The sequence below is a fragment of the Nycticebus coucang genome, chromosome 4, assembly GCF_027406575.1.
Source record: "Nycticebus coucang isolate mNycCou1 chromosome 4, mNycCou1.pri, whole genome shotgun sequence".
Classification (NCBI taxonomy): Eukaryota; Metazoa; Chordata; class Mammalia; order Primates; family Lorisidae; genus Nycticebus; species Nycticebus coucang.
Genome location: NC_069783.1, coordinates 47499150 through 47515068, shown reverse-complemented (window position 1 = coordinate 47515068; position 15919 = coordinate 47499150). Strand labels below are relative to the sequence as shown.

General features: G+C 38.8%; 1 protein-coding gene across 1 annotated transcript in view; it reads left to right on the top strand.

The window, feature by feature from the left end:
• Positions 1-218: 218 nt before the first annotated feature.
• Positions 219-15919, top strand: part of FSHR (follicle stimulating hormone receptor) — a 33862-nt gene continuing 18161 nt past the window's right edge. Inside the window, 3 exon segments of the mRNA XM_053589331.1 lie at positions 219-250; positions 1930-2001; positions 3105-3182. Coding sequence (XP_053445306.1) covers positions 219-250; positions 1930-2001; positions 3105-3182 — 182 coding nt within the window.

The window sequence follows — 15919 nt, the reverse complement described above, 5'->3', positions numbered from 1 at the left end:
TGATAGTCATACTTTGTAGAGTGTAGGATAAATGCAGGTTGGAGCTGGTGGAATGGGGTATGAGAAAATGAAGACAGCATGTACAGACAACTCTTTGGAACTCTGGACACTTTGCTGTGAATGAAGGGAGAAAACTAAGGCATTGTGCTGAGTGAAAAAAGCCAGATTCCCAGGTTGCATTCTAGACAATTACCCTGACAAGACATTTTAGCAAAATTATGGAAACAGAAGACTCATCAGGGGTGGACAGGTATAGGAAACACATGGAGAGCTTAATTACAAAGGGAAACATGAGAATTCAAAGAGTGACATCACTGTTCTCTCTCTGGATTGTACTAGTGTTACACAGCTATATGCATTTGTCTTAACCTATAGACCTTACAGCAAAAAATTCATTCTTATGTAAGTTTTTCTTTTTGTTTATTTGAGACAGAGCTTCACTCTATGCTGTGGGCAACTATCATAGCTCACAGCAACTTCAAACTCCTGGGCTCAAGCCATCCTCTTGCCTCAGCCTCCTGAGTAGTTGGAACTACAGGCATGGGCAGCAATGCCCTGCTAATTTTCCTATTTTTAGTAGACACACAGTCTCTACTACTCTGGCCTAGTCTGGTCTTGAACTCCACCTGCCTTGGCCTCCCGGAGTCCTCGGATTATAAGCGTGAGCCACCCACCCCACCTGTACGTAAAGTTTTCAAAGTGAATTAACAGTGAAGGTTCTTTAGGTTTCAGGCAATGAAGACCAACTCCAGCTTAGGTAAACCGCACCCAGAAAAAGGAAATGGGAGTGGAGAAGTATTAGAAGGATTTCAAATAACTCACAGGACTGAGCAAAATGCTAAAGGATAATGTGTCATACAGTTCTCATGTGCCACTTAAAAGCCTTCACCGCTACTTTTGGTGACCCAGTTTAATGACGGTGCAGCTGGACATCACCCAGCCTGGCCTTAGAAACCTCCCTCTCCTCTTCCTGCCCTGAGGCTTCTCGTGTACCACTGTAAAAGATGCTTGTCAGGAACTCACAAACGTGTAAGCCAGAAGTGGGAAGTCAACACCATACAGGGTCACCTGTGGCCAAAATAAAAGTCTATGGATAAATATTCCCCTCACTACTTTCCCCACTTTGATCAATAGTTCTGAGGATCATTTTGAAATTCTCCTAAGACCTAGGGATTTAGGACCAATCGCCAGTAGTGATGACCAACTCAATAATTCAACCTTGTATTGATTAGCTTTCCTCCTTCCTTGTTCACTCCCCCTGTCCTGAAAGCTCTGCATTCATATTATCAAAAATATTGCCAAACTTCATCTCTGGCTCTGCTTCCTAGAGAGGGCAGACTAAAACAACCAGACCTTGAGAAAGATCCAGGGCAGGTCTGTAATTTTCAGTGACAAGAATTTATGACCATCCCTTAAGGGTGCTAGCAGCAGAAAACTCACCTCTAACCAACCTCCAGCCACTTTCCAGGGGAGAGTCCAATTGGCCCAGCTGAGGTCAAAGAGCACGGAGTCTCATGCTCTAATCCCAAGAGAATCATGTGGAGTGGGGAGGTGGAAGTTTTTCAATAAATATGACAAGGTTGGAAGTAGGGGACGGTTTAGGATACTTATGTTATCTAGTTGGAAGTTGCTTTGGGATCATATTAACATATCACCTTTTGTCTCAATAAAGTACATTGTGGCTGCCTAGCCTCATGGGCCTGAAGTGTAAGTTTCTTTTCTCTAGGAGATAGGTAACTTATTAGACCCTGAAGAGAATCTTAAAATATAACAGAAAACACAAATATAATTCATGCATATTACTGGCTTTTCTTATAGATTTTTCTGATGGTTCAAAACTGATATTTTGATGTAGGGACATTTATACTCTAAAAATTGTTTAAATACCCAGCTTCATTTTTACTCACTCTTATTTTTGTCTCTCTCTAGGTTAATATCCAACACAGGTATTAATCACTTGCCAGATGTTCACAAGATTCACTCTCTCCAAAAGGTTTTACTGTAAGTTTTTCCTTGAGTGGTTACCAGCCCTTTACTCAGTAGCTGTCTTGCCCAGCAGCCTCCTGGGCCTCCAGGTGTGTCATTCTGGGTGAGCAGCGATGGGAAGACAAGCAGTAATGTCCTTGGATTTACCTGCAAGGCAGTGAGTCTCAGTTTGGAAGAAGTCATAGGCTCCTCAATAGGAGTGCTGTACACAGAGCCAGCTTATAGAAAAATCTGGAAGTCACTCCTTTTCTCAATTCATAAAGAAACTATCTGACAGACAAGTTCATCCCCATGTGTTAGTGGCAGGATGTTTTTGCCTTTTCCAAAGGTATCTGTATGTTGAAAGATGAGGAGAAAAGGCAATGTAGAATGGCAACTATTTCCAGTAGTGAAACTATAAGACTATGGACAGAACCAAAGGAATAGGTGGAGAAGGGGTGTAAGGAGCTGGACGGGGAGGAGAGAGAGAGTTAGAGAATCTTTTAGAATTTTTTAAATTGTGCCAAGCTCTTTACTATATGACTTCTGTAGCTGTTCCTTCTACATTTATATGTTACATCAGACCTAACAGGGAAGTTTGACAGGAAAAGGAGCAACACAAACAGAAAAATAGAACTGTCTCCATCCTTTCATTCAGAAAAGGGAAAATCAATGATAAAATTGTTCTGTGACCCAAAGAGGACAGAAGAAAAGGAACTAGCTATAAGAAGGGGATTGAGAAAGAGCTATAAGGGATTGAGATGAGAGAAGGCGGCAGCCCAGCTAAAGTGAATAGAGAAAGAGAAACTTGGTATACAGGTAAAAAGTCAGCTTAAGTGTTCATTGCATTGAGTAGAAATCAACTGCAGAAGCAAGAGAACTTTAATACAGCAAAATTGGCTAAGCAAACCTGCAAAAAGAGAACACATTCTATGTCTAAAAATCTATTTTTAAGAAGAATGGACATACTAAAGATAAATCAGAGGCCATGTATTTCCCAAACTTTGAGCTCATTACCCTCTAAACAATAACTATTAAATCCTGATGCCAGCTAAAGACCACCTTAGACCAAGTAAACTAAATGTGGAAAGGTTACATGAATGAAATTGACATAAATAATTTTCTGTTCTTTCTTCTAGAGACATTCAGGATAACATAAACATTCATGCAGTTGAAAGAAATTCTTTCATGGGGCTGAGTTTTGAAAGCGTGATTCTGTAAGTAAGGGGGGAAAAATCCACCAGAGTAACATTTTGATTTTTCCCTTAATGACCTCTTTCTCATCATGGGATGTTCCTCTTTTGTTTGGGTAACTGGCATTTCACCATTTAAATCACTCTCTGGTTCTGTGTTTTGCTCTCATCTTTACATTTCAGAATCACAACATGAAGCCATGTTAATAATTTATGATTCTGTGGTGCAATTCAAGTATTTAAAATTGCTCTTTGAATGATGGTCTCCTGTGAGGCAACATCTGTTTCGAAGGACAGAATAACTCATGCATCAATAAAGCTAGTTATTGCCAGCAAGTCTTTTGTCGCCCAAAGAAAAAGATGAGGAAGGAGGCAGAATAGGGAAGATATGGCTATTTCTTCATAACCACATTAAACAGCTCCTGTTCATGCCCATGCTGAGCATAAGATGACTTCTCATTTTCTTGTAATAATTACATTTTTAATGAGCTTGAGTTACTCTGACTTTGCGGAAAGTTTTTAAATGCACTCTATGTCATTAATGAACGACCTTACTAATCATCTGTGTCAGTGGCCAGTGTGGTAGTTTTACCTACTGCCCAGGATGTCCATAAAAATGAGATGCACATGTTGACATTTCAGGAACCAGCAATTGTGAACATATGTAATATAAGAAAAGTAGTAGCTTATCCTGTCATCTCACTGTAGATGTGAACAAGTGAGGCTTTTAGTTTTTGTTTGTAATATTTAGATTTCTTATTTTAGAAATTAAAAAAATTATGCTTTTGTTATTCTTCACAATAAATACTATATTCTCAAAATATAAAAAAAAGAAAAGTAGTTTATCTTTCTATTTTATAAATTATGGCATTAAAAAAAATGCCAGTATGAGTTTTTAAAATATACAAATACATACAAAAAGGTAAATTCCAGTCCAGAAAGAATTTTAGTCCTTTTCAAAGTGAATATTTGATTCAGAGACCAAGCTATTAAGAGAGCGAGAGAACTGTTAGGCAGAGATGAAGATACATTGATGAGTAAAGCCAACTACTGTATTTGACATCAATTCATTATAGGGAATGATAGAAAAGGTTTGAAAACAGATTAGCATAAAATAGAATGTGTGAAGGGAAAATAAAATCAAAGGCATGTATTCAGTGTACCTTGTATTAGGACAAAAAATATATAGATGAGTAATAGGAAATCCTTTCACTTATGCTCATGATATTTGAGATGAGGTAATAGGGTGTGAGAAGAATGAAAGAAAGCAAGCAAAAGAAGCAAACTCATTAGAATACAAGCAAAATGAATGGTGTGCAAAATAAAAAGAACAGCAGTTATCCAAGACAATTTATTCTGCAATACAAGAATTAAAGAGTTAAAGAAAGAAGGAAAGCTGGAAAAGAGGTTGTGTTCGACATGGGCTTAAACGATGACATGGTAGTTAGCTAGAGAGCTGGAAAGGGGCAAAGGAGACAGAATGATCCAGGCCATAAAGTTTAAAAACAAAAATAATAATACAAAGAGCTTTTGGGAAATGGTGAGCACCTGAGAAGTCCTGGTGTATTGGAATGTAAAACACACACAGCAATAAAAGGATTCCTGGGCCACAACGTGGACAGAGATGCGTGATAAATGCATCAGCTGGACCTGGACAGTTATATGCTTTTGAATCTTAAGTGAAAGGTGTGATTTTTAATAATGTTAAAAAATCAATAAATTTGCCACATTATAACAAAATATGTAATTAGTAGAAGTGTGCTAATGTCGTTGACACAGTTTTGTGCATTGAAACACATCTTTTTTGTCTAAACCGTGAGACAGAAGACAAGGCATTTTAAGCTATCTAGTCTCAGCTCTCCACCACTGGAAGCAAAGAACCTGAGGAAACAACTTTTGACAAAAACTTGCAAGCCCAATGCTACAAAAGCATATTATAGATCTTGTCTGGTCTTTCCTAATTCCTGTTCATGGATACTGTGATTCCCCAGAATTTAGGAACATACTTTTCAAGAACGGATAGTTTTAGAGTCAATGCTTCTCAGACATATCTCCAAAGGATAAATACACATTTGTGAGAACAAGATTCCATTTTTCCTACCTCAGCTGTCCTTTCTTCCATAGACGCTGGATCACGAGATTCATGCTCAACACAGCTTAAGTCTCTAATTGATCTTAGTTTGGGTTCTTTATCCGATCCAGGGATGCTTTCTTCCAGCAGAGACATCTAAGGGCACTCAAGGAAAAAGCATGGCTTAAAATAGCACGCTAGGAAAGAGATTAAAGATGGCGGCTGAGTAACAGCTTCCCTGCAACTGGGAACAGCGAGTCTGGGGAGACAAGACTCCAGGCATCTCTGGCCGGTGGGATCTGCCTATAATCATCCCTTGGAGGATACAGGGAGCCAGCAAGGGACTCCTGGACCCCAAGAGGAGGACAAAAACAGTGGAAAACTGGCAAGTGGTTGCGTGTGTTCGATCAACATAATCACGCCGGCACCGTAAGTACAAGCAGCAGTGAGACTACAAACCGGAAAGGCCTTACCAGTGAACTGTTTTGGTGTTCTTGGACTTGGCACTCAGTTGAACTGCCTTGGGGAGAGCTCAAGCAGGAGTGTGGAGAACTTTGGGCATTGTCTGGGGCCCCAGACTGAGCCACTGAGCTGGGTGCATGAAGCCATTGTAAAAGAACTGCCCCGGAAAGCTCCGCCCTCAGGGTCTCAGAGCAAGGATGGGGCAGGTCAAAGTAACCTACTGACAGAGCAGCCTAAAGGCGGGGACTGAGCTGCCTTACAGCCTCCTTAGGGACAGAGAGAGACAGTTTTGGCACACTGGAGCCTTGGGCTGTTGCCCTGGGTACAGTGCCGTGACGTCACAGCTCATAGCAACCTCAAACTCCTGGGCTTGGCGCCGCCCAGACCTCCATAAGAGCTGTATAGTGACCCGCACCCACTGGGCCTCCACATTCCCTGACCAGGAATTGCGGGAGCCACACAACCCTGCATCCTGACTCCTGTGTTCTCCCAGCTTCCACACTAGCCCATCCATCTGGACAGTGACTCTGGTAGCTGCATGCCCTTTGGAGCCTTCCCTGCCTCTGCGCAGAGCTCTTCTCCTGGCCAGAGACTGCTGGAGCCTTGGGCTCTCTGTGCCAAAGTCACTGGGTGCCTAGCACTCCCAGAAACGTGCGCACCACCCCGAACCCTGTTGCTGGATCTGGGTGTGTCACAAACAGGAGCTCCTTCCACAATCAGAACTCCCTAGCTAGAGCAGCCCCAGAGGAACTACACAGGGTCACACCCTACAAAGATCCAGCAACAATAGAGTGATCCCGCTGGGGTCTAATCTTAGAGAGACACCTCCCCAACTCTGAGGACAGCCAGAGGCACCGGTAAAAAACAATCATGAGGCGAAATCAACAGAAAAACTCTGGCAATATGAATAATCAGAGTAGATCAACTCCCCCAAGGATCAATGGGGCAGACACAGCACAAGATCCCATGCACAAACAAATAGCTGAGGTGTCAGAAATTGAATTCAGAATCTGGATAGCAAATAAGATCGAATTAGAATTCCAAAAGTTATCTCAAGAATTCAACAGATTCAAAGACCAAATGACCAAAGATTTCGACACATTGAGACAAGAAGTTGCATCCCTCAAAGCTCTGAGAAACACAGTAGAATCCCTCAGTAACACAATGGAGCAAGTAGAAGAAAGGATTTCTGACATTGAAGACAAAGATTTCGAATGCTCCCAAACCCTCAAAGAAGAGAAATGGAGAAAACAAAAGCAAAAACAGACCACTCTCTCTGAGAGCTCTCAGATAATATGAAGAAAACCAATATTCATCTTATAGGGATCCCCGAAAGTGACAAAGTGGCTTCACAAGGCACAGAGTCTCTTCTCCATGAGATTATGAAGGAGAACTTTCCAGACATGCCAAGAGATTCCAAAATTCAGATAGCAGACAGTTTCAGAACTCCAGCACAACTCAACCCAAATAAGACATCCCCCAGACACATCATAATCAATTTCACTAAAGTTAATATGAAGGAGAAAATTCTGAAAGCTGCCAGACGAAAGAAAACCCTTACCTACAAGGGGAAGAATATCAGAATAACTGCAGATATCTCTGCTGAAACCTTTCAAGCTAGAAGAGGATGGTCATCGACTTTTAATCTCCTAAAACAAAATAACTTTCAACCCAGGATCCGGTACCCAGCTAAACTGAGCTTCATTTATGACGGAGAAATTAAATACTTCAACGACATTCACATGTTGAAGAAACTTGCCACAACTAAACCAGGACTCTCCAGGACATTCTTAGACCTATCCTCCATAAACACCAGCATAATTCTCCACCACAAAAGTAAACCCACCCAAAAATTTTTTGATCAAATTCCAACTTCCATAGTCGCAAAAGGATTAAAAATGCCCAACGGTCTCTCGAAAGGCTTATCAATACTCTCAATTAATGTGAATGGTTTAAATTGTCCTCTAAAGAGGCGTAGGTTGGCGGACTGGATACAAAAACTCAAGCCAGATATCTGCTGCATCCAAGAATCGCATCTGACATTAAAAGACAGATATAGACTCAAGGTGAAGGGATGGTCATCTATATTCCAGGCAAATGGAAAGCAGAAAAAAGCAGGCGTTGCAATCATGTTCGCAGACGCAATAGGCTTTAAACCAACCAAAATAATTAAGGATAAGGATAGACACTTCATATTTGTCAAAGGTAATACTCAATATGACAACATCTCAATTATTAATATTTATGCACCCAACCACTACGCACCTCAATTTATAATAGAAACTCTAACAGACATGAGCAACTCGATTTCCTCCACTTCCATAGTAGTTGGAGATTTTAACACCCCTTTAGCAGTCCTGGATAGATCCTCCAAAAAGAAGCTAAGCAAAGAAATTTTAGATTTAAACTTAACCATTCAACATCTGGACTTAACAGACATCTATTTCATTTTCAAATATGAAAATCTGAAAGAAATCGACCAATACCTGGAAGCACACCACCTACCAAGACTTAGCCAGAATGAAGTGGAAATGTTGAATAGGCCTATATCAAGTTCTGAAATAGCATCAACTATACAAAATCTCCCTAAAAAGAAAAGCCCAGGACCAGATGGCTTTACGTCATAATTCTACCAAACCTTTAAAGAAGAACTAGTACCTATACTACTAATCCTCTTCCAAAATATAGAAAAAGAAGGAATATTACACAGCACATTCTATGAAGCAAACATCACCTCAATCCCCAAACCAGGGAAAGACCCAACAAGAAAAGAAAATTATAGACCAATATCACTAATGAATATTGATGCTAAAATACTCAATAAGATCCTAACAAACAGAATCCAACAACACATCAAAAAAATTATACACCATGACCAAGTCGGATTTATCCTAGGGTCTCAAGGCGGGTTCAATATACGTAAATCTATAAATGTAATTCAACACAAACTTAAAAATAAAGACCATATGATTCTTTCAATAGATGCAGAAAAAGCTTTTGATAATATCCAGCATCCCTTCATGATCAGAGCACTTAAGAAAATTGGTATAGAAGGGACATTTCTTAAACTAATAGAGGCCATCTACAGCAAACCCACAGCCAATATCGTCTTGAATGGAGTTAAATTGAAATCATTTCCACTTAGAGCAGGAACTAGGCAAGGTTGCCCATTGTCTCCATTGCTCTTTAACATTGTAATGGAAGTTTTAGCCATTGCAGTTAGGGAAGAAAAGGTGATCAAGGGTATCCACATAGGGTCAGAAGAGATCAAACTTTCACTCTTCACAGATGATATGATCGTATATCTGGAAAACACTACGGATTCTACTACAAAACTTTTAGAAGTGATCGAGGAATATAGCAATGTCTCAGGCTACAAAATCAACACCCATAAATCTGTAGCCTTTATATATACCAACAATAACCAAGCCGAAAAAACAGTCAAGGACTCTATTCCTTTCACAGTAGTGCCAAAGAAGATGAAATATTTGGGAGTATACCTAACAAAGGACGTGAAAGATCTCTACAAAGAGAACTATGAAACTCTAAGAAAAGAAATAGCTGAAGATATTAACAGATGGAAAAACATACCACGCTCAAGGCTGGGAAGAATCAACATTGTTAAAATGTCCATACTGCCCCAAGCAATATATAATTTTAATGCAATTCCTATTAAAGCTCCATTGTCATACTTTAAAGATTTGAAAAAACAATACTTCGTTTTATATGGAATCAGAAAAAAACTCAAATAGCCAAAACATTACTGAGCAATAAAAACAAAGCAGGAAGAATCACGCTACCAGACCTGAGACTGTACTATAAATCCATAGTGATCAAAACAGCAGGGTACTGGCACAAAAGCAGAGAAGTAGATGTCTGGAACAGAATAGAGAACCAAGAGATGGATCCAGCTACTTACCTTTACTTGATCTTTGACAAGCCAATTAAAAACATTCAGTGGGGAAAAGATTCCCTATTTAACAAATGGTGCTGGGTGAACTGGCTGGCAACCTGTAGAAGATTGAAACTGGACCCACACCTTTCACCACTAACTAAGATAGACTCTCACTGGATAAAAGATTTAAACTTAAGACATGAAACTATAAAAATACTAGAAGAAAGTGCAGGGAAAACTCTTGAAGAAATCGGCCTGGGTGAATATTTTATGAGGAGGACTCCCCAGGCAATTGAAGCAGTATCAAAAATATACTACTGGGACCTGATCAAACTAAAAAGCTTCTACACAGCCAAGAACATAGTGAGTAAAGCAAGCAGACAGCCCTCAGAATGGGAGAAAATATTTGCAGATTATACCTCCAATAAAGGTCTAATAAGTAGAATCCACAGAGAACTCAAATTTATTAGCAAGAAAAAAACACATGACCCCATTTCAGGGTGGCAAGGGACTTTTCTCTAAAGAAGACCAATTCAAAATCTACAAACACATGAAAAAAAGCTCATCATCCTTAATCATCAGAGAAATGCAAATCAAAACTACTCTGAGATATCACCTAACCCCAGTAAGAGTAGCCCACATAACAAAATCCCAAAACCAGAAATGTTGGCGTGGATGTGGAGGAAAGGGCACACTTCTACACTGCTAGTGGGAATGCCCACTAATACGTTCCTTCTGGAAGGATGTTTGGAGAATACTTAGAGACCTAAAAATTGACCTGCCATTCGATCCTATAATTCCTTTACTAGGTTTATACCGAGAAGACCAAAAGTCACAATATAACAAAGACATCTGTACCAGAATATTTATTGCAGCCCAATTCATAATTGCTAAGTCATGGAAGAAGCCCAAGTGCCCATCGACCCACGAATGGACTAGCAAAGTGTGGTACATGTATACCATGGAATACTATGCAGCCTTAAAGAAAAATGGAGACTTTACCTCTTTCATGTTTACATGGATGGAGCTGGAACATATTCTTCTTAGCAAAGTATCTCAGGAATGGAAGAAAAAGTATCCAATGTACTCAGCCCTACTATGAAGCTAAATTTTAGCTTTTACATGAAGACTATAACCCAACTATAGCACAAGACTATGGGGAAAGGTCCAAGGAAGGGGAAGGGAGTGGGGAGGTTTTGGTGGAGGGAGGGTAATGGGTGGGGCCACATCTATGGTACATCTTAGAATGGGTACAGGCGATTGCACTAATGTACACGGCTATGATTTAACAATAAAAAAAGAGAAAATATATACAAAATAGCATGCTATTTTGCACTGATAGCTGATAAATCTTTCTATTAATAGCATTTTTCAAAATTCTGATGCCCTGTTCTAAAATAAATATATTTTTAAACATTCTAATAATGAGGGATTATCAGATACTTGGCTAGTGACTTAGAGAAATGAACAAGGAAAGCCCACCATGTGGAGGTCTCTGAGCCCTTCCCAAGCCCCATTCTTGCCTGAATAGAGAAAACACCAAGCTATGGCCAGCCAGAAGAATGGCCTAATTCAGAAGATGTAAAAAGGACAGCTCCCAGTACACTCTGGTCTCAGGGAGGCTTTGGTCACATGTGTTTCCTCCCTTCTGTCAGCTTTCTTCTCCCTTGCCCACCTCTCAATAAGTTTTAATCAGCCAAATCCCCCAGCACCTTGCCTCTTTAGGATGAGGGCAGACTCTGCTTCTGTAGCTTCCTTGGGCCTCTGCTGAGCAAGCACACAGTTCAGGGAAACAAAAAGGTTAAGGTAAGTTGGTGATGCAGTTATTCCTTAGCTGATTCTCTGCCCAGGGGATGTCATTATCATCATCTTAAGAGACTAGAAGTGTACTTCCTAAATGTTGGCTTGGCTTCCCTTTGTTAGAGTTTGAGATTCTTGCAACCTAATTAATGTCAATGCAAAGGCTACAGTTCTGGACATCAGTTTTTCTATTTTTTTCATAATGAAATATTTTCCCTGATGATTAGTGACACTGAACATTTTTCACATTTACTGAACATTATTAACCCTTTATCTTTTTTGAAAAGCTTCTCTTCATGTCCTTTGCCCACTTTTAAATGGGGTGGGATTTTTTTTTTCTTCCTGATTTGCTTGAGTTCTTTGTAGATTCTGATTTTTGGCCCTTTATTGGACATATAGCTTGTGAATATTTTCTCCTCATCCATAGGTTGTCTGTTTTCTCTGTTGACTATTTCCTTAGCTGAGAAGAAGCTTTTTAATATGATCAAGCCCCATTTATTAAATATTTTTGTTGTTGCTGTGATTGTCATGGGGGTTTTTTTCATCTTTTCTTTGCCTAGGCTGATATCCAAAATAGTTTTTCCTATATTTTCTTCTAAAATTCTTATGGCTTCATGCCTTACACTTTCAAATCTTTTATCCATCTTGAATTGACTTTTCTGAGTGGTGAGAGATACAGATCCTGCTTCATTCTTCTACATGTGGCTGTCCAATTCCCCAGCACCATTGATTGAATGGGCTTCTTTTTACCAGTGTATATTGTTGTCTGCTTTATCAAAGATCAGTTGGCTATATTTGGCTGATTTTATGCCTGGTTTCTCTGTTCTGTTCCATTGGTCTATGTTTCTATTTTTGGGCCAGTGCTATGCTGTTTTGGTTACTCTGGCCTTGTAATATAGTTTAAAGTCTGGCAATGAGTTGCCTCCAGATTGCTTTTGCTATTCAGCGTCTTTGGGGATTCTAAACAGAGTAGAATTATTTTTTCTAGATCTATAAAATATGTCATTGGTATTTTGATGGCGATTGTATTGAATCTATAAATCACTTTTGGTAGTATGGACATTTTAACAGTACTGATTCTACTGATCCATGAACATAGTATATTTTTCCATTTGTGTCATCTGCCATTTCTTGCCTCAGTGTTTTGTACTTTTCTTTGTAGGGATCTTTTCATATTCTTAAATATATTCTTAAGTATTTCACTTTCTTTGTAGCTATTTTGAAATCTACTGAGTCTTTTATTTGACTCTCAGCTTGACTATTATTGGTGTATAGGAATGCTAGTGATCAACCTCCAACTTTGTTGAATTTATTTATCAATTCCAGGAGTCTCTCAATGGAGTCTTGGGGGTTTTCTAGATAAAAGATCATAACAAAAAGCTGTAGTTTGACTTCCTACTTTCCCAATTTGGATACCCTGTATTTGTTTCTCTTGCCTGATTGCCCTAGCTAAGACTTCTAGCACTGTGTTGAATAGAAATGGTGACAATGGGCACTCTTCTCTTGTTCCAGCACTTAGTGAGAATGCTTCTCACTTTTCCCCATTCAGTATGATACTGGCTGTGTATTTGTCATATATGGCTTTTATAATTTTGCGATATGGTCCTTCTATGTCTACTAGTTGTTGAGGGTTTTTTATCACAAAAGGGTGTTGGATTCTTTCAAATGCTTTTTCTGCATCTATTCAGAGGATCATATGGTCATTATTTTTGCTTGTTTATATGATGAATTACATATGTTGAACCATCCTTGCATCACTGGGATTAAGCCTACTGTTCATGGTGGATTATTATTTTTTTATGTGCAGTTGAATTCAGTTTGCTAGTATTTTCTTGAAGATTTTTGTACCTACATTCATAAGGAATATTGATCTGTAGTTTTGCTTTTGTCGCTGTGTTCTTTGCAGCCTTTGGTATCAAGATGATACTGGCTTCATAGAATGAGTTGGGGAGAATTCTGCACTATAGGTAACAGTTCTTTGTAGGTCTGATAAAATTCAGCTGTGAATCCACCTGTTCCAGGGCTTTTTTTGGAACATGTTTTTATTACTGCATCATTGTTAGTCTGTTCAGAAGTTTGAGGGCTTGTGTGTTTCCAAGAATTTTTCCACTTCCTGTATGTTTTCGAGTTTATGTGCATAGCGATTTTCATAGGATTTGAAGATATTTGGTATGTCTGTAGTGTTAGTTGTAATATCTCCTCTTTTAATTTCTGATTGAGCTATTTGAGTTCTTTCTCTTCTATTTCTGGTTAATCTAGCAAGAGATCTATCACTTTTATTTATATTTTCATAGAACCAACCTTTTGTTTCATTGATCCTTTATTGTTTTTTGTTTTCCATTTCATTTATTTCTGCTGTGATCTTAGTTATTTTTTTTCTTCTGCTGGATTTGGTTTGGTCTTTTCTAGACCCTTGAGCTGTGTATTTAGATTATTAATTTCTGATCTTTCTGTCTTTTTCATGTAGGGATTTTAAGCTATGAATTTTCTCCTTAGGATTACTTTTGCTGAATCCTATAAGATTTTCATAGCTTATTGTTCAAGGAATCTTTTGATTTCCATCTTAATTTTATTATTGACCAAATAATTGTTCAGCATCAGATTATTCAATTTCCATGACTTTGTGTAGATTTGAGTAGGATTTCTAGTTTCATTCCACTATGATCTAAGAAAAGACATGGTATGATTTCTATTTTTTTGAACTTGTTGAGACATGTTTTTTGGCCTAACATATGATCAATCTTGGAGAATGTTCCATGTGCTTATGAGGAGAATATATTTGTTGGTATAGGGTAAAATGTTCTATAAATGTCTGTTAGACCCATTTTTTTAGAGCCCCATTTAAGTCCAATGTTTCTACTTGATCTGTCTAGTTCTGTCAGTTATAATCCTAGCAGTTATCTCTCAGCTATAGTAGAATTTTCTTTAGGAATCTGGGTGTTCTTATATTTGGTTGCATATATATTTAGGATTTTATATCTTCTTGTTGAATTGCTTCTAGAAATGATTTGGTTTTTTGTGTGTGCTGAGCTATGTTAACATCAAAAAAGAAACAAATCCCCTTCCCACATAATAGTATCTGTTGATTGAGAAAATCCATAAAGACAAAGGGCTAGTTTGAACACAATTCTTTTAAATGTTTGCAAGACACATATATGCAGGAAATATCAACTATCTAGTCTATAGAAAAATTAGGTGAAGCCATCTAGATTGCACACCATTTGTGTTAATTTAAGGGTCAGCCAATTACATACAGCCCAAATTCCAAATCCTGCTCACGAGCTAAGATAGGAAATAACAACTTTAAGCCTAAATCAAGCAAAACAATATCACCCTCAAAATTCTGTAATTTTTAATATTAGACTTATGTTACAAAAAAGTTTTACTCAATTATTATATTTTAAATTTTGTCAATAAAAAGTTTGTGTAAATTGTCTTATAAGTACCTAGATAATATCCTTGATTTTGCCTCTTGGCCCATAAACTCTAACTTTACTGTTTGAACTTTTATAGAAAAAGTCTGCTAAACCCTATGTTTGACCCAAAGTCCCCCAGAGATCCACATCCCACATGTTAGAGGCAGCTGCCCTACCAACTCTCACTATCCTAGACTAGGCTGACAAATATATAAGGAGTCTGGAAGTCCCTGAGAGGGGGTTTCCCTTGGGTAGGAGGGCTGAGCAGGATGGGGGTACATAGCCACCAATTTGTTAAAAAATATTTGAAAGGATTACCTTGCTCCTTTCTGAAGTTTGTAGCTAATTTGCTTTTAAAAGGAGGGAAAAAAACCACAGTAATTCTCGTGTCATTTCAAGTGTTTTCTGGCTAATCACTTGAAGGCCAGGAAATAAATTCCTGAATGCATAGGAGCTTCTCTGGGTCTGCTTTTTGAACAGTATTATTATAATCCTATAGAGCCTGACAGGAAAAAGACCCTGATAGCAAAATAAGAGCAGATGATCAGAGGCTCTTTGTGCTAAGCTCTCCTGACCTTGGATATCTATTTTTGTTTTCAGATCCACTTAGGAGCAAAACAAGGCAGAACTATAGGCCCATTGCATCCTTGAGGTCCCCTGTCAAGGCAACCCTGCTCACTGACCTTCTTAGCACAATGAAGATGTCTGTTCTAATCCCATCCCCACCTGCCTTAGAGACTTTTCCCTTACCCATTCACACCACATTACCCTGCCACAGCCTCTATAATTGATTTCTCTTCTTTTCTGGTTTAACCCAGAGCCACCTCCACAAACCTCCAATAACCAGGTGCCCCTGGGTCTCAGGAGATATTCAGGTTGTCTGACAACTTAATTAGATCACTTTTGATGACAGCCAGGCTGGCTGGTGCTGTGGGTGAGCATGGGTGAAAGGCTTAAGGCCTTAGAGAAAGGTGACACAAAATGTTCTTTCTCTGTCTTTTAAATACTTGTCAATAATTGTACAATTCCTGTCCTTAAGGATGGGTAAGATCTGCCTCCTCTCTCTGTGGCTTCTTACTCATGTATACAAAGACCTTATACAGGAGTTTACAGAATC